The 16,883-nt window shown below is 57.9% G+C and overlaps 2 protein-coding genes across 6 annotated transcripts; one reads left to right on the top strand and one right to left on the bottom strand.

Annotated features, from left to right (window-relative positions):
• Nucleotides 1-4: 4 nt before the first annotated feature.
• On the bottom strand, nt 5-3,202 carry CRB3 (crumbs cell polarity complex component 3). 3 transcript variants are annotated; one of them, XR_009609476.3, is made up of 5 exons: nt 2,551-3,189; nt 2,140-2,315; nt 1,361-1,434; nt 735-1,035; nt 5-541 (listed from the first exon to the last, which is right to left on the bottom strand). XR_009609476.3 is itself a non-coding variant. In XM_060630001.3 (5 exons), the coding sequence occupies exons 2-5, from the start codon at nt 2,219-2,221 to the stop codon at nt 470-472; spliced, it is 372 nt and encodes a 123-aa protein (XP_060485984.1). In that variant the 5' UTR covers nt 2,222-2,315; nt 2,543-3,202; the 3' UTR covers nt 5-469. The 3 variants fall into 3 exon arrangements, 2 of the variants coding, with proteins under 2 accessions (XP_060485984.1, XP_060485983.1); XM_060630001.3 differs by having other exon boundaries at nt 892-1,035; nt 2,543-3,202; XM_060630000.3 differs by having other exon boundaries at nt 892-1,035; nt 2,551-3,199.
• Nucleotides 3,203-4,516: 1,314 nt separating this feature from the next.
• Nucleotides 4,517-16,851, top strand: SLC25A23 (solute carrier family 25 member 23). Of its 3 annotated transcripts, none has more exons than XM_060629992.3 (11): nt 4,528-5,152; nt 6,270-6,396; nt 6,986-7,073; nt 7,357-7,468; nt 8,517-8,675; nt 8,766-8,918; nt 9,063-9,170; nt 10,167-10,334; nt 13,817-13,967; nt 14,966-15,146; nt 15,440-16,851. In XM_060629992.3, exons 1-11 carry the CDS (start codon nt 4,997-4,999, stop codon nt 15,660-15,662), a joined length of 1,626 nt encoding a protein of 541 aa, XP_060485975.3. In that variant the 5' UTR covers nt 4,528-4,996; the 3' UTR covers nt 15,663-16,851. The 3 variants fall into 3 exon arrangements, with proteins under 3 accessions (XP_060485977.3, XP_060485975.3, XP_060485976.3); XM_060629993.3 differs by having other exon boundaries at nt 4,784-5,152; nt 15,509-16,851; XM_060629994.3 differs by lacking the exons at nt 13,817-13,967; nt 14,966-15,146; nt 15,440-16,851 and adding an exon at nt 10,533-11,584 and having other exon boundaries at nt 4,517-5,152.
• The last annotated feature ends 32 nt before the right edge of the window (nt 16,852-16,883 follow it).

The following is a 16,883-nucleotide window of genomic DNA, read 5'->3' as shown; positions in this document are numbered from 1 at the left end:
TCTCTGTGCTCAGAAACGTACCCCATCTGCCACCTTCCTCCTCCTCCTCCAGCTGGCTCCCAGGTGCAGCAGGAAGCCCCTCCCTTCCAGGAAGCCCCCCCTGGATTCTGGCACCCTTACAATTCATCTCTCAACAGCCTATGAGCCCTGAGTTTGTCCTCTCCATCTAGACTGACTCCTGTCCCACCGGCTTAAAAAAAAAAAAAAAAAGGTTTTATTATATCTCACTATGGGATTTATGTATATATGTGTGTATATATATATATATATATATAAAATGTAAGCAGCACCACCCTCCCTTCCCCTCAGGGGCAGAGTCTTTGAAGCACCTTCCTCCCTTCTATTCTTAAGCACTAGGTAGGTTTGACTGCCCAGAGAGGGCTCTGCCTTCCCCCAAGGTCACACAGCGAGAGAGAGAGAGAGAGAGAGAGAGAGAGAGAGAGAGAGAGAGAGAGAGATGGAAAGGGACCTAGATGGGCAGGCAGCCCCGCACTGTCTCCTTGGAGTCCTGGGGAGCCCGGGCCTCGGCTGCGTGGGAGAACTGGAAGGAAAGGAGAGGGGATTTGTTGGGCCTGTGTGGCAGCGGGCCAGACAGCCGAGCGAAGATGGTGAAGCAAGCGGGGAGGCGGGCCCCCAGCCCCGGCACCCCCCAGTTGCAGGCAGTCAAGCAAAGGGGGCATGCTTCACCGAGCCCACCAGGCAGGTGCCCCGTGGCCCCCCAAGTCCTCCTGAACCATCAGAGGCTGTTTTCTCGGTGGCGGCTGCTGTGTGTGAGCGAGCGCCGGGCAGTCCTGGACAGCGGTGGAGGCGGCAACGGGGCCCCGGCATTCAGATGAGCCGCTCCTCGGGCGGCAGCTTGAGGTTGGGGGGCGGCGGCACGCGGGCACCCACCTGCTCCTCGCTGCTGGGCCGGTAGGTGCCCTGTGTCTGCCGCTTCTCCCGAAGTTTTCGAACCAGCAGCACCAGCCCCACGGCCAGGAGCGAGGCAGCCAGGAGGGAGAAGACCACAATGATGGCGGTGATGGCCTCCTGAGACTGCAGGAGGGGGGACAGGTGTGCTCACCTGAGCCAGGGGACCCTGTGCACCCTCACCTGAGAAACATCCAGGGCTCCCAAAGCCCCCCCGCCTCCTCCCCAAGCCCCCCCCCCCCCTCCTCCCCAAGCCTGTCACTTCTGGTGGTGTGGTTCCTCCACCCAGGATTCCCGTGTCCCATCTGTCCCATCTGGGGCTCCCAGGCTCCCACCTGCCATGTTTGGGATCCCCCCCCTCCCAAGCACCCACCACCTCTGGGTCCCTCCACCTGCTACATGTGGGACTCCTGAATAACACCCCGCTGCCCTCCTCCCACATGTAACTCACCAGCGCCCCATGGGAGCCGGAGCCCGGGTCAGAGGGTGTGATGGTGCTGTTGTCATTTACGGGGGGGTCCAGCGCTGCGGGGAGGGACAAATTATTCCTCATCTATCCTTCCCATCTTAGCACAACTGCACCTCCCTCGGGCATCCCTCGGCTAGAACTCTGCTGAGTCTTCATTCTGGTAGAGACTGTGGGTGCCCTGCCTGCAAGGGCCCGCCGGGTTGATGTTGCCCCGAACCCAGCAGAGCCCCGCAGCGAGTAAGCAGCCTACAGCAGTTGGCAGTTTGTGCTGAGTTGGGGTCTGCTATAATGGATGGTGTCTGGAGCCTGACCCTGCCCCCCCCCCCCCCCCACCTCTCCGGCCCTCCCTCGGCCCTTAAGGATCTGGGTGGATCTGCGTTTCCCTGGAGTGTCTGACTCACACCTCCCCCCAGGCTCTCGAAACTGAAATAGAAGGACTGAATGGCTGAGTCCACACCTCTGGCCAGCCTGGTGAACCCGGGATCAGAGCTCCAGGCAGGTCTCCTCCTGGCTCCCAGTCTGCCCAACACACCTCAACCATACTGAGACTCAGGTATTGAGACTCCTGTCCCCCAGATCACAATCCCCCCTTCCTCAGGAACTCAGGAATTCTACACCGACGGCGACAGCCCAAGGAAACCCCTGGCACTGATCGCCTCTCAAGGTATCCCATGCCCGCTCCCCAGTTCCTGACCTCTCCGGGTCCCAGGTAACCCGCGCTTCTAAGCCCCGCCCCGTGCGCGCCCCGGGCGGGTACCTACTTTGCCCCCAGGCCCGGCCCCAGCGGGCGGGCAGCAGCTGCAGGCCGAGCGCCAGAAGCAGCCCCAGGCCGGGGCTCGCCATGGGCCGGGCGACGGGCTGGTGGCACCGGGAACCGGGCTTCTCCTGCGCGCTGCTTCTACCGCATCTCGGGCCGGGGGTACCTGCGACCCGGCACCTGGGGCGGGAGAAAGAGAAAGGCCGGGGGTGGGGTGGGGGAGGGGGCTGGGCTCGGGCGCAGGCCCAGGGGAGGGGTGACCCGCCCAGGGCACCCCGGAGTCCTGCCCCGCCCCCGCCGCCAGAGGTCAGAGATTAAAGATTAACTCTAAGCGGCGCGTTCCCGGGCTGGGGAAAGGGAAGAGGAAAGTGGGGGGAAGGGGCGGCAGGCCAAGGCGAGCGTCCTACCTCCCTACCTGGCCCAGGCGTCTTCGACCTTGCTCCGGTGCCCGGTCCGAGTACCTGGCTCGAACCCTCGGTGCGTCGGTCGGTAGCTCGGTCGGACTCCTCCAGCTCCTCCCGTTCACGTGACCCGGAAAGTTTAGTCACTCACCTGGGAGAGGAGCGCACTTCCGGCTCGTGCACCTGAGCCCAGATGGGAGGGCGGAGCCAAACGGGGGTGGGGCCGCGCCAGGGACGCACCTGTAACGGGAACCCAATTCTACAACAGCAAGGAGTAAGTAGGGGCGGAAGCGAGCTAGGGTAAGAGGGACCTCCCACCTATGTTGCGGGCACACCTGTGGGAGACGTCTGCGTTGAGCCACATCTCTGGAGTGTAGACGAACGGAAGCATACCTGTGTGGGAAACGGCTGTGTAGAACACGCCTGCGTTATAACACCTGACCGCGGCCGTCTGGGTTAGGGTACGTTTGTTTTGGAAACGCATCTGCATGGCTCCCCTATGAAATGAACAACGCTTGTATGAAAAATTCCTGCGTAGAAATGTATCGGAAAGAGCTGCACGAGACACGTCCGCGTTTAAGTACACCTTATAGGACCCAGTGACACGGAAACGTGCCCATATGGGTGTATACTTGACTGCAACATGCCTTTGGGGGGGGCGGGTGGAGGGGAGCTGTATGATGCATTCTTGAGTGGATTTCTGTTGAGAAACATACCTGTGAAATGGAGGGTATAGGCTGTATGGGGAGTATCTGCATAGAATTGAGAAGTGAGAAAAAAACCTGAGAACATCTGCATGAGACAAGTCATATTAAAGCAGATGGCGGGGCGCGCGGGGTGGGGGGGGGGCGCGGCGGGACAAAGGCTTCTGTGTATTGAGGCCCACCTGCTAGGGATGTTTCCGTGAGAAAACACCTGTTGGGGGCATTTCTGTGGGAAAACATCTGTATTCCCCATGTTGAAGGGCACCTGCAAGGACCACCTAGGAAGAAAATATCTGTGAGGGGACCTTCAAGAAGAGGCTCCTTTGTCTGGGACGCACCTATTTGAGCACTGGCTGGGCAGGACTAAATGGGTCCTCATGGCTGTATTTTTGGATAAAGGACGATGATGATAAGACCACCACCTCCTGGGAACTCTAGGGTGAAGAGTAGCGGCTAAGGGGAAATTAATCACTTTTAGAGTATAGAGCGATGGGTAAGAATTCCAGGTCTAGTTAAATCCCTGCTTTGCCCTGTAGTGGGCATGTGGACTGGGGAGAGCAGTTTAACTTCTGTTTCCTCATCTGTGAAGTGGGAAAGTCAGTCCCACCAACCTACCTTACAGAGTTTTGGCGAGGACGACGCGAGAGGTGAGTAAAAAGGCCTTGGGTTGTGCAACGCCGTGAGTCAATGTTAGCTATTATTATTTTTCGCCAATGTGTTTCTGGCCGCCCCTCCCCCTAATGGTGACTCGAGAAACTGCGCCCAAAAGTAGTGGGAGGGACTTTCGGCAGGTGCAGCGAGCGCGACTGGCTGATGCCGCGCCTCCAGCGTTCGGCTTCCCGGTCTCCATCGGCACTCGAGCCTGGGATACTGAGAGGCCCAGGTTGGTCTGGAGAGAGCAGTCAGCCAAGCGACCGGATCCTGCCGCGGCCCCTTTAAGACGGCCAGGCCAGCCAGAAGTCGCGGGGGCCCAAGACAGCACCAGTTCAGCGCGGAAGCCCCGCCCAGGTGGGGCGGGCGGGCGCAGCTCCAGCATTTCTGGCCAATAGGAAACCGACTCTGCAGCCGCGCCGCCAGTTGATCTTCCGTTTCCCAGTCTAAGTGGGACATAGAAAGGAGGCTCGCGGGAGGGATGTAAAGCTTGCGGGAGAAAGCACCGCCTCTTGATTTTCTGTTTCTGCGGCCGAGTGGGGGATGTGAAATGAGGGGGCGGGCAGATGGAGGGCTGGATGGCCTCGGGTTGGTTCTTGAGCACGTCTGGATTGAAAACGAGTACTTTGGCGCCTAAAGAGGATTAGTAGGGGAGGGAGGTCAAGTGGAAAGGGATTACGAAACCAAATCCCTGATATCTCTCTACTTCGCCCCTTGGGGCAGAGGGTAAACTGAGGCACGCAAGGCAGAACTCTGAAAGCAGAATTGAGACCATTGATCTCTCCCGCCCCTCTCCCCAGAATGAACCCTGGTGCTTCCTAGGCTGTGCAATATCAGAGCATCCCCGACACACCGCCCCACACCCGCAGCTCCGCCTCCGGCCCCCTCCCCCCCATGCGGGTCGGGGGAGGAGACGCCAATTCCGGCGCGGGCGGCGACGGTTAGCAGTCACCGGCTCCTGCAAGTGCCAGAGCCAGGCGGGCAGCGCGGAGGCTGCGGTGGCCGTGGCCGCGGAGCTGGCCCTGCGGGGCCCCGGGGGGGAGGGGGAGCCCCGAAGCCCCCGCTGAGGCCGCCGCTGCCGGGCCTCCCCTCCCCCCCGGGCGCCATGCGGGGGGGCCCGGGCGATGCGGAGCGGCGACAGCGCTGGGGTCGCCTCTTCGAGGAGCTGGATAGTAACAAGGACGGCCGCGTGGACGTGCACGAGTTGCGCCAGGGACTGGCTCGGCTGGGCGGGGGCGACCCGAACCGCGACACCCAACAGGTACCCCCGCGGGACCCCAGCCTGGCGCGCGGCGCTCGGGCCCGGCCGGCGCCCGGTAACCCGAGCCCCTGAATGGAGCGCCGCCGCTGCCTGGGAGTGCTTGTGGCTGCACTCCAGGGCCGGCGCCCAGCCTGAGCGTCTCTGCCCCCGTACCCCTGCCCACCGTGTCTGGGCCTAACGGGTTCGCCCCAGACCGAGCCAAGGAGGCCCCAGGCCTGCAGTTCGGCTGCCAGCACCCGGTCCCCACCCCCGTCGCCGGTGCTTCGCGGGTGGGGGATGGCTGCCAGCGAATGGAGCCCGTCCGATTTCCTGCCCACTGCCTTGGACACACCCTCCTCTGAACTCTCCACCTGTCCCAAGACCTACCCTGCTCCCGCCTCAGGAGACACACCCTTCCCGTCAGCCCTCCCCTCCTCTGGGCACCCACTGCCCCCCACCCCACCCCCAGCAAGCCGCCCAGCCTCTCAATGTTTACATTTCCCGACCTGCCCATTCCAATAAGCCTGGCTTAATGCCCCAGGCTATCCCAGCCGGGGATCCTGCCGGCCAACAGCCTTAGCTGGGGGTGTAGGAAAGCAGGAACCTGCCCCCAGACCTATGCAGGTGTCCCTGACACCTGTAGCCCCAGCTGCCACTGGAGTGTCTCCACAGCATCTTGAGGCCTCCAGTACAAGCCTCCGCTTCCCAGGTGGGAGGACAGAGGCCCAGTGGGCTCTCAGCTTGGATCTACCCCACATTGCCCAGAGCTGTCTCTAAAGGGAGCTCCCGGAACAGCCATATGGACAGGTTTTTGGGTTGTTGTTGTTTTTTTAAGAGACAGCTGGGAGGACAGGCTTTCAGAGACAAGAGCCCAAGGCTACCTACCACTTCCCAGCTCTGTAACCTTGAAAAAGTTACTCGACCTTGGAGAGCCTCAGTTTGTTTGCCAGGAAAACTGGACAACTGCTTTCCACCCCACCGCTCAACTGTGGCTTGGGCATGTTGCTGAGAAGTGAGCCAGCGCCTTCCCCTGCTTTAGGTTCTGGGGGGGCTCTGAGTTCCCTGGCCATAAGCTTGCCGTGCCCCCTGCAGATGGGCAGCGGCCATCTGGAGCTCCCTCATCCCTCCCCCCTGCCAGGGCAGTTCCCCTGAGGGTGACACTGACCCACACGGTGGGCTGGACCTGGAGGAGTTTAGCCGCTACCTGCAGGAGCGAGAACAGCGCCTGCTCCTTCTGTTCCACAGCCTGGACCGGAATCAGGATGGTAAGGCCCAGGGATGGGCTGCAGGGGCCCTGGAGACACCAACGGGGTTAGAACTGGCAGTGCTAGGAGGAGGGGGGAGGGCCGCTTCTCCCTGATGACTCACAGGCTATTTTGGGAGCTCTCCTCACCCCCCCCCCCCCCAGCTAGGTGGTTGGGCCCATGGGCCCATCCTACCTCCTTTCCCTTCTGGGATGCGACCCCTATTATTACCCTTATGTTTCTAAGGGACAAAGATGCCCCATATTGCTTCTGGATTCCCTAGGAGGCGTAGGCACCCCCCATCCTTCTGGATCCCTAATATTGCCTCTCAATCTCCTATGGCATAAGGACCCCCATAGTTATCCTGGATTCATTCTTTCATTCATTCATGGAACAGAGGAACCCGCCCCCCAACATTTCTCAGTTCTACCTCTCTGATCCCAATGGGTCAGTGACACCCCACCCCACCCTGCTGCAAATCTCACCCTGGGTTCCTGGATCCTCTGGTCTTGCTAGAGCATCCCATTCTGAGCTGTACTGCACCTGGGCTCCAGGGTTCCCCCCCACCACCCCCCACACACACCCTTTTCTACCTCTGGCCCCCTCCCAGGTCATATTGACGTGTCTGAGATCCAGCAAAGTTTCCGAGCTCTGGGTATTTCCATCTCTCTGGAGCAAGCAGAGAAAATTCTGCACAGGTGAGTAGCTGGGGTTCCAGAATCGCAGGTAACTCAGGTCCCCGGGACCCCTCGGCCACCTTGAACCTCTAGGCCCCAGGCCTGATCCCAGGGCAGGTGGAGCTGAGAGGCGGGCTTGGGAGTCAGGCAAATCCTGGGCCACTCTCTTCACTTCTCTGAGCCTCAGTTTTCCCCTTTGCAAAATGGCCAGCTCTCGGTGCACAGGAAGTCAGTCTACCCCCAAACCAACCGACCCCCTCCAGCCCCGGCATTGATTCTGTCCCACCTTGCCCCACATCCGCAGCATGGACCGTGACGGCACAATGACCATCGACTGGCAGGAGTGGCGCGACCACTTCCTGTTGCATTCGCTGGAGAATGTGGAGGATGTGGTCTATTTCTGGAAACATTCGACGGTGAGGTGGGGGCAGCTTTCCCAGCTTGGTGGCCGGGCCTTACTCTGGTTTCCCCAGGGCACGGAGGGGCTGGGTCAGGAGCCTTGAGAAGGAGGAGCTGCTGGGAACGGTCAAGGGATGAGAAACTCCAGTCCTCTCTTCCTCTGATCAGTGCTCGGGGGACTAGGGACCCGCTGCGGGGAGGTCTGGAGCCCTTCAGACCTGACTTTGGGGCCATGGGGGCAGACTGTGGGAGGTGGGAGCACGGGGAAGGAAGAGCTCACCAGGTGGGTCACCCAGCCCCCAGCTTCCACCCACAGCTCTCCTTCTACTGGTTTCTGTTTGCCTCAGTAAACGGTTCTATTGCCGAAGGGACTCACAAGAAAGCCACCTTCTTTGGAGGGTTCACTGAGATCCACTGGAAGGTGGGAGAGGAAGTGCTCTAGGTTGCCAGCTTCTAGTTGGGAATCTCTGAGTGATGCTTCCAGTAGGATCTGATGGCATCTGGAGGGGAATCCACACGTGAGATCCGGGGAGATCCTGTTGGGAGATCCAGAGATTCCCACGCTGGGGATCCATGAGGGGGCTTGGTTGGGATGTCTATAAGTGAATTCTAGGGGAGGGCTGATCCCTGGGGGGCAGATTCTCCGTGGGATCTCTTGAGGCCCTGGGAGGGATCCACTAGTCTCCTTATGTGGCAGGTCCCTGATGGGATCTCATGTGGCCCTGGAGGGATCTTGTGGAATCCTTGTGTGGGAGATCCTTGGGTGGGATCCCTCAAAGGGGTCTGATTGGCTCTGGGAGGAATCTTTGTGTGTAGATGCTTGAGTAGATTCCTTTGGTGGGATCTGGTGGAGGTGCCCAGGAGGGGTGTTAGGATCCTGTGTGGGATCAGGCTGGATGTTTTGGTAGGATCTGGTAGGGGTCCAAGAGGGATCGCCTGGGCTCTCCAAGTGCGATGCACTGGCAGACTCTCTGGGTGTCCTGGGCTTCGTGAGGGAGTTACCGTTTAGGGCTGAGTCCCATCTCCCTGCCCCCTGGCGTGACAGCCCAGTCCCTGCATCCTTAGGTCTTGGACATCGGCGAGTGCCTGACTGTTCCTGATGAGTTTTCAGAGCAGGAGAAGCTAAGCGGCATGTGGTGGAAGCAGCTGGTGGCGGGTGCGGTGGCAGGTGCTGTGTCGCGGACGGGCACAGCCCCTCTGGACCGCCTCAAGGTCTTCATGCAGGTGAGGGGCCCTGGAAAGAGCCCCCCTCCCCCGTGCCAGGCCTGGGGCCCCCAGAAGGGGACCGCAAAGCCACCTTGTCTCCCCACGTAGGTCCACGCCTCCAAGACCAACAAGCTGAACATCCTGGGGGGCCTAAAGAACATGATCCGAGAGGGGGGCATGCGCTCCCTGTGGCGCGGGAATGGGATTAACGTGCTTAAGATCGCACCCGAGTCGGCTATCAAGTTCATGGCCTATGAGCAGGTGGGGGCAGGCGTGAGAGGTGTCAGCCAGACGCGAGGGCTAGTGGGATTGGCCTGGGCGTGGGGGTGGGGAGGGGCATCGGCTCCCCTGTGTGGTGCCCGCAGCAGGAGGACCTGAGATCCTGCCCACCTCTCCCACCTCCAGATCAAGCGGGCCATTCGAGGGCAGCAGGAGTCACTGCACGTGCAAGAGCGCTTTGTGGCCGGCTCCCTAGCTGGCGCCACAGCCCAAACCATCATTTACCCCATGGAGGTGAGAAGGAGGGACCCCGGGAGAGGCCCCGTGGCAGGGTGGGAGGCTCGCCATAACCATGTCACTCTGCGGTGTGGTAGACATTGGAATTACAACTTTGCCTCTCCCGGCTTCGGACTGTAGCTCATTAGAGCAATGCTGTTTCATGGGTAGTCTGTGTGGGCATCGGCCACTGAGATGTGTCTCCTGGGGATGGTCGCGTTGGTCATAACTGTTTAGGCAGCAGCCATGGGTTCTAGCCGCTCACAGTCACGCCTCTTCTAAGGATACTGATTTCCAGGATGTTTGTTCCCGGGGGAATCATCTCTAGATGAAACTGTTTTCAGAGAAATCGTTTCAGGTTTCAGGTTGTGCGTGTATCAGGATTGCAGTGTATCATGGAAAACTCAAATCACATAAATGAAGTCTGAGGTAAGCAGTTCAGGGCAGGTATGGTGAGTTCAAAGTGTTAGAGACCCAAGTTCCTTCCCTCTATCTTCTTCCAGCACTTCAGAATGTAGCACCCACGTCATGGACCAAAGTGGCTGCTTGTGCTCCAGTCATCACATCCATATTGCAGTCAAGAAGGAAGAATAGACAAAGGAAAGAACACCTCCCTGCCTTTAAGGATACTTTCTGAGAGTCACACATACCTGTTTTCCTGCTGTTTCGTTAGCTAGGACTTAGTCACATGGCCATACATCTAGGGAAAATGAGAAATGTAGTCTTTATTTCTGGTGGCTCTGTGCTTGCTGAAAATTATAGCTTCTATTATTAACGGGGAAAGGGAGCAACATATTGGGAGACAGAAGTGGCCATCATATGTAACTCTGAGAGGTGTCAACATTTTTAGGTATAGGGATTTGGGGATGACGGAAGATTCTAGAGAAAGTGGTTTGTTAAATTCCAGTATTGCCAGGGTACATCCTTCCAGAAGTAGCTATTTCTACGTGTCTGCGTTCCTGGATGTGGTGTGTCTGGAGGCAGTTTTTCCAGGGATAACCGGGTTCTCTCCAGGTGCTGAAGACGCGGCTGACCTTGCGCCGGACGGGCCAGTACAAGGGGCTGCTGGACTGTGCGTGGCGGATCCTGGAGCGAGAGGGGCCCCGAGCCTTCTACCGAGGCTACCTGCCCAACGTGCTGGGCATCATCCCCTACGCAGGCATCGACCTGGCCGTCTATGAGGTCTGTGGGTAGCCCGCCCCTCCCTCCTTTTTTCTCCCCTCTGAGATTTGCCCACGGGACACCGTCTTCCCATGGGCCGACTCAGTCGACCTCCAAAACTAGGGAGAAGCGCCATGGGCCCTGGGGAACCCCTTCAGCCATCGGACTCCCGACTCTTGCATTTACCACCGTGAGAATTCTCATCACTTCCCTTTACAGTTCAGCCTTCCTGAGTCTCGGGACACGGGAAGTTCAGGGACCACGGTAGCTCACAGACTCACGGGAGCAGGTGAAGATGAGCTTGAAAGATGCCCACCTCCCCAAAGCACGTATCGGACCCAGCCGATGCCTTCTTCAGGGCCTGCCCGTTTCGGCATCAGCTGTCATCGTAAAAACTACACATCTCAGTACCTTTATCAAGAGACGCAGGAACAGGGAGTTTTTGGTTTTTGCTTTTTCTCTTCCAGAGACCTTGTTCATTACTTTTTACCTTCTTCTGGTGGGATCACCAGGTTCCTCGGTAGCACAGCCCCAGTTGTCCCCAGGCATCCCCCAAAGTCTTTGTATTCGGGACAAGGCCAGCCTCACAGGCAGGTGACCAGGGCAGTTGCCAAGGGCCCCATGTTCAGAGGGCCCTGCCCTTGGTTTAATGCTCTGCTGTTGCTGTCTTGAAATTCCTAATCAGCTTTGGACAAGGGACCTCACGTAATTTTAATATGCTTCGGACCTTGCGAATTATGTGGTTGGTCCTGACCTACAACACTCCACACCTGCCATCCATACTTGATGTCCCCAGCACCCAGCATCTATGCAGCCAAATGAGACAAGGCCATCCCCCATTCACTCACCTGTTTGTTGATTCGTTCATCCATTCATTTATTCACTGGTTCACTCAGCAACTACTTACTAAACATCCCAAAGCACTGGGCATTGTGCTGATTGATGCAGATACAGCATTAAATAACACCATGTTTGCTTTCCTGGGGCACCCACTCCAGTGAACAAGGAAGTCAGCCAACCAGCGAACAAGCAGTTTCAGATCCCGCTAAGTTCTCAGAAGATGACAAAACAGGATGTGTAATTGAAAGTAACAGTGGGCAGGGGGTGGGGGGGGTCCAGGCTCGCCTCTGAGAGGTGATGTGGGAGGGAGTGTGAACAAGGCAGAGAGTGTAGGTCCAGAGGCAGGCCTGTGGGAGGAGTGGAAGTCTTGAGTGGCTTGAAGGAACCAAAGATTCAGCAAGAGCTCAATGACATGGCTGGTTTTTCCTAAGTGCAATACAAAGCCATCGAGGGCTGTGTGCAGAAATGAGACATAACTTTATTTGATCCATTCTTCGCCAGCAAAAGGGAGCTGGGAGGTCTAAGGAGTTTGAGAAGCGTTGTGCCCTCTTGGAGTTTCAAACTCGTCATTAGTCCTTTAAAGGCTCTGACAAGTGTACAGAGCAGTGATTTCACTGTTTGGGGGTTTTTTGTTTGTTTTGTTTTGTTTTTTAGCCCAGTGCGGGCCATGCCTATGCAGTCATCAGAACTTCTTTTCAACAGAACAGCTCTTAAAACACTCATTAAACACCAGTTTGGCAAATGCTGCTCCAGAATTGCAAAGGCAATAATGGTGAACAGTTGCTTCCAATGTGCTCACTCCATGCTCCGGCCAGACATCACGAATCTATCTATCACAGCCCCGCGGCCAGACATCACGAATCAATCACAGCCCCGAGGCCAGACATCACGCATCTATCTATCACAGCACCGAGTCCCTCTCAACACACATCTGGGCAGCCATTCCCAAGGGGTTAGAATTGACATAGGAAATGAAACTGAGGAGCCATCCCAGTCCCAGAGTATGAAAGAAGGTTCTCGCAGAGGCTCCAATAAGGGATTGGCTGCCCCTAAAGACAGAGCGCCCCACTCTGGACTCAGGTGTGGCTCTGAATGTTGATTCCCACCTGTCTCTTGTGGCTCTGGGTAAGCAGCTTCCCTGGGTCCTCAGTTTTGCATCCATTAAATGGAGACGACAGTGGTATTTGTCTTAGTTTGAGGTCTTCCAGAAGCAGGGATGTGAGAGCAAGTAGTTTGGCGGGAAGGTAAGGCGACCAAAACAAGGAGCATGAGCTCCCTAGGGCCGCCTAACCTCAAACTGGGGGGCAACAGACATTTATCGTCACAGCTCTGGAGGTCGGAGTCTAAACTCGACTCGGCAGGGCCATGCTCCCTCTGAAAGCTTAGAGGGAAATCCTTCCTTGCTTCTTCCAGCTTCCGGTGGTTGCCGGCAACCCTTGCTGCTTCTCTGCTTGTAGACCCATCCATCCGATCTCGGCCTCTGTCTCCGTGTGGCTGTCTTCCCCGCTGCTACGCGTCTCCATCTCTGTGTCTCCTCTTCTTAGAAGGACATCAGTCATTTTGACTATGGGGCCACCCTACTCCAGGATGGCCTCACCCCAACCCATCACACCTGCAAAGACTCTCTTTGCAAACAAGGTCACAATCTGAGATCCTGGGGGTTAGGACTCCAACATACCTTTTGGGAGGACATAATTGAGCCTGTTAGCAAGCAAGCTATCGTGGCGGGCAGGTGGAGCTCAATCCTGGCGGGGGGCTCTGCAGGCACCTGCATAGAACACGCCCCAGCAGAGACGCAAGGGAGTTGGGGTATTGATACACCCAGTCAGTTGTCTGAAGCTCGCTTCTGGGGGTGCTGGTTCCCCAGCACTTCCCGCCTATTCTGGGTGCTCAGCACAGCCTTGCCCGGGTCCAGTGAGAGTCCTCGGGCAGAACCGTGGATACTGGCAGCTGGGAGTCAACAGATTTGGGTCGAAACGGTAAGGGATAAGAACGGGGCGTCCACCTTGGCGAGGGTGTTAGTTTTCTATGGCTGCTGAATCAAATGACCACAGACTTAGTGGTTTAAAACAGTGCACATTTATGACAGTGCCTTTTTTTTTAAATTAAAAACATGTTTTAAGTTTAATTATTTTGAGAGAGACAGAGAGAGAGAACACAAGCAGGGGAGACGGACAGAGGATCCAAAGCAGGCTATGAGTTGTCAGCACAGAGCCCGACGCGGGGCTCAAACTCACAAACCGTGAGATCACGACCTGAGCCGAAGTCGGACGCTCCACCGACTGAGCCACCCAGGTGCCCCTGCTCTCTTGTAAGGAGCCTCATGATGACACTGGACCTAGCTGGATATTCTAGCATCGTGCCCCCTTAACTTAATCACATCTGCAAAGTCCCTCCTGCCACGGGAGGTACCATATTCCCAGGTTCCAGGGACAAGGCATGGACAGTAGGGGCAGAGGCCATCCTTCCACATACCATAGAAGCTGAGGACTGAGTGGCAGGGTGCAGGTACAGTGCTGTGGGGCACCTAGGAGGCACCGCTAGGCTAGTACCCGCTGCTGTCAGGGGTGGTGGGGGGGGGGGGGCTGCGGAAGCCAGCCAGCAGGGGGTCTGCGGTGTTACCAGTTCCAATCCAATCCCGCTCCCTTCTCTGCCCCTGCCAGACGCTGAAGAACCGATGGCTCCAGCAGTATAGCCATGACTCGGCCGACCCAGGCATCCTCGTGCTCCTGGCCTGTGGCACCGTCTCCAGCACCTGTGGCCAGATAGCCAGTTACCCCCTGGCCCTGGTCCGGACCCGCATGCAGGCCCAAGGTGAGGCCTGGGTGGGAGGATAGGGCGGGGAGAGCCTCACAACTTGGGCCCCTCCCCCTCATCCCCAGCTCCTGCGGTCCCGGGTAGGCGGAGTCCCAGGCTGGGATCTTCCTGGACTTGGATGGCCTTCACTAAAGTCCCTACCTTTCTCTGGGCCTCAGTGTACCCATTTGTGACACTGGAACAGGGGCCCTTCAGCCGAAGGAGGAGAGCAGGTGCAGCCGTTCCTGGAAGAGTGCCCTAGCAATCTTAGCTGGGAGGGCTGCTCGTTTGAGCTCCAATTTGCAAGGCTGGATTACAGGCAGGGGGGAAGCTCAGGTCAAGGAGGGGTGGGGCCAGGCTGGCTATGGGTGTTTTGTTTTCCTCTGTAGTTTTCTTTTAGGAGTTTCTCCCCCCAACACACACACACACACACACACACACACACACACACACACACATTCCTGGATCTGTTTGGGGAGTTTCCTTGGGAATTTTAGCTTTTGTATTTTGTGATTTTTCTCTGGGGGTGTATCAGTGCATAAGCCTGGGTTCTCACCCTCTGACAGCTCCCAGGCTGGAAGGGAAGCAAGATGCCGAATAAATCGTTTCACACTTCAGTATGGATTTAGGGTTGAGCAAAGGAGAAGGGAAAGAGCCACACTTAGACTGGGGTACCCAGGAGGGCTCCCCTAAAGAGCCTGCTTTGGAATGGAGGCTGGAAGGCAGAGTGAGCGTCAGCTGGGAGAAGAGGCAGGGAGATGAGTTCCAGGAAGGGGAAAACGCCTGTGCCCTCTCCCACCACACACACACATACCCCTTCTCTGTTTCTAATCATCCCCCAACTTGGGCCCTCGAGATCCGGGTGGAACTGTGAACAGCCATCTCTAGGGTGGTAGGTCCCACTGCTAATCTAACCCCCTCCCTCCTGCTGCAGCGGCCAAAAGCCCAGTCCTGGGAGTAGGAGGGGGCAGTGAGAGGGGCCCTTTGGCCTTACCCGGCCTCCCCACCCCTCCCAGCCTCCATCGAGGGCGCCCCCCAGCTCTCCATGCTGGGTCTGTTCCGTCACATCCTGTCCCAAGATGGCGTGTGGGGCCTCTACCGGGGCATTGCCCCCAACTTCATGAAGGTTATCCCGGCTGTGAGCATCTCCTATGTGGTCTATGAGAACATGAAGCAGGCCCTGGGGGTCACGTCCAGGTGAGGGACCCAGAGCCTGCCCCACCCCAATCACGAAACCCCCCCACACCTCGGCCACTGGAGACTGGTGGCCCAGCCAATGGACCCCAGGGCCCCCGCACCAAATCACAGGATCCCTACACCTAATCCACTGGGTCCTGCTCCCCACGTCTCAGCTTCCACCCCCTCCCCACCCCCGCACACACACTGGGTCCTGGGCCTCCATGTCTTAACCAGGGGATCCCCTACAACCCAACTAACGGATCCTGGTAACCCAACCACAGGAACACATCCCGCCATATCTAAACACCCAGACCCCAGCCCCCTCAGGCCCCAGATCCAGCACCGGGTCCTAGATCCCCAAACCCGCTGGCGGATCCCAGATCCCCATGCTTCCAGCCCTGGATCTCCAAGCTCGCCCACTGGATTCTGGATACCAAGAAGCCTCAGCCCCCGGATCCCAGATCCCCTCACCCCAGCTACCGGATCCCTGAATTCCTTTGCCTTGACACTGAGTCCCGGATCCCTCTGCTTTGACTACTGGATTTCATACATTTCAACCACTACACCCTCAACCCCCAACCACCGGATCTCGGATTCCCAAGCCCTGACCGGCTGGATCCTGGCTTCTACATCCACAATGTGAGAGCCCAGCGGCAGAGCGCGTGGGTCCCGGCGACTGCAGCTGTTGGGCCCCAACCCCTTCACCACAGGCGCTGGATGCTGAAACCTCACCCATAGGAAGGAGACCCCGACCCTTCCAAGCACTGGATCCCAGCCCCTTAACCCCTGGATTCTGACCGGAATCCTCCCAAGGCACTGGGTCCTGAGTGCTCAGACTCTAAGCCTAGATAGATCCCAATAGGCCAATCACAGCATCCTGGATCCCATGAGCCCCCGTCGCAGACACACCCCAGAGCCCAGGGCCCTCCGCCCTCCCTGTGACACAAAGCCCATGGTCTAAGGAGCCTGCGGGAAGCCCAGGTCCTGGCCTCCTTCTTGGGACTTGTCCAAAGTCCTGACCCATCTAAACGCTGGCAGCACAGGAAGGAGAGGTCCCTCCCACACCCTAGAAAGAGGCTGGACACCCCCATCACCTACCCAGCATGGCTACGCCTCTGGCCCCTGGGGAAACTGCTCCCCCAAAATGCTCTGCAGTGTCCTCCATCCCCTTCCCTCCTTTAAGCTAACGATAACCCCCAGTCACTCTTTCTTGGGGGCTGGCAAGGGGGCAGTCTGAGGCTGGGGACACATTAAGGGGACCCCCCCAAACCCACCCTAGCGCTGCCAGCCTCTCCCCAGGCTTCAGGGTTGGGAGACAGGAGGAAGTCTACCCGGACTAGCCTTCCCTGGAGCCCAGCATCTGCTTTTGCAAAACGAACAAGCCAAATCCCCAAACTCAGTCTACGTCTATTTTTCTACCAGAGAGGAGCAGACATTCCTTCCCCCTGAAATAACCCAAGCCCCCCCCCCCCCCAGCACCCCCACTACCCTGTACATTCTGCACTTTATAGTTGGATTCTGAGCTTAGCATAACTGGGGACCCCCTCCCTTCACTCCTCCCAAGTCTTTGGGGAACCCCATTAGAGGACTGCAAAAGAGGAGCTGTGTTGTTTCAGGGGGCTGGAGGACCCCCCCCCACCTCCCCTTCCCACCTACACCGTGTCTCACCTCCCCGCCTGTGTGTGTTATTTCCAAGGAAAGAGCAAAAGGATACACTTTCTAAGCTCTTTCGTTGTGGTTTTTGCTGAAAAGGGG

The sequence above is a fragment of the Panthera onca genome, chromosome A2 (genome assembly GCF_046562875.1).
Source record: "Panthera onca isolate mPanOnc1 chromosome A2, mPanOnc1 haplotype 2, whole genome shotgun sequence".
Classification (NCBI taxonomy): domain Eukaryota; kingdom Metazoa; phylum Chordata; class Mammalia; order Carnivora; family Felidae; genus Panthera; species Panthera onca.
This window is presented reverse-complemented; position numbering and strand designations above follow the sequence as displayed.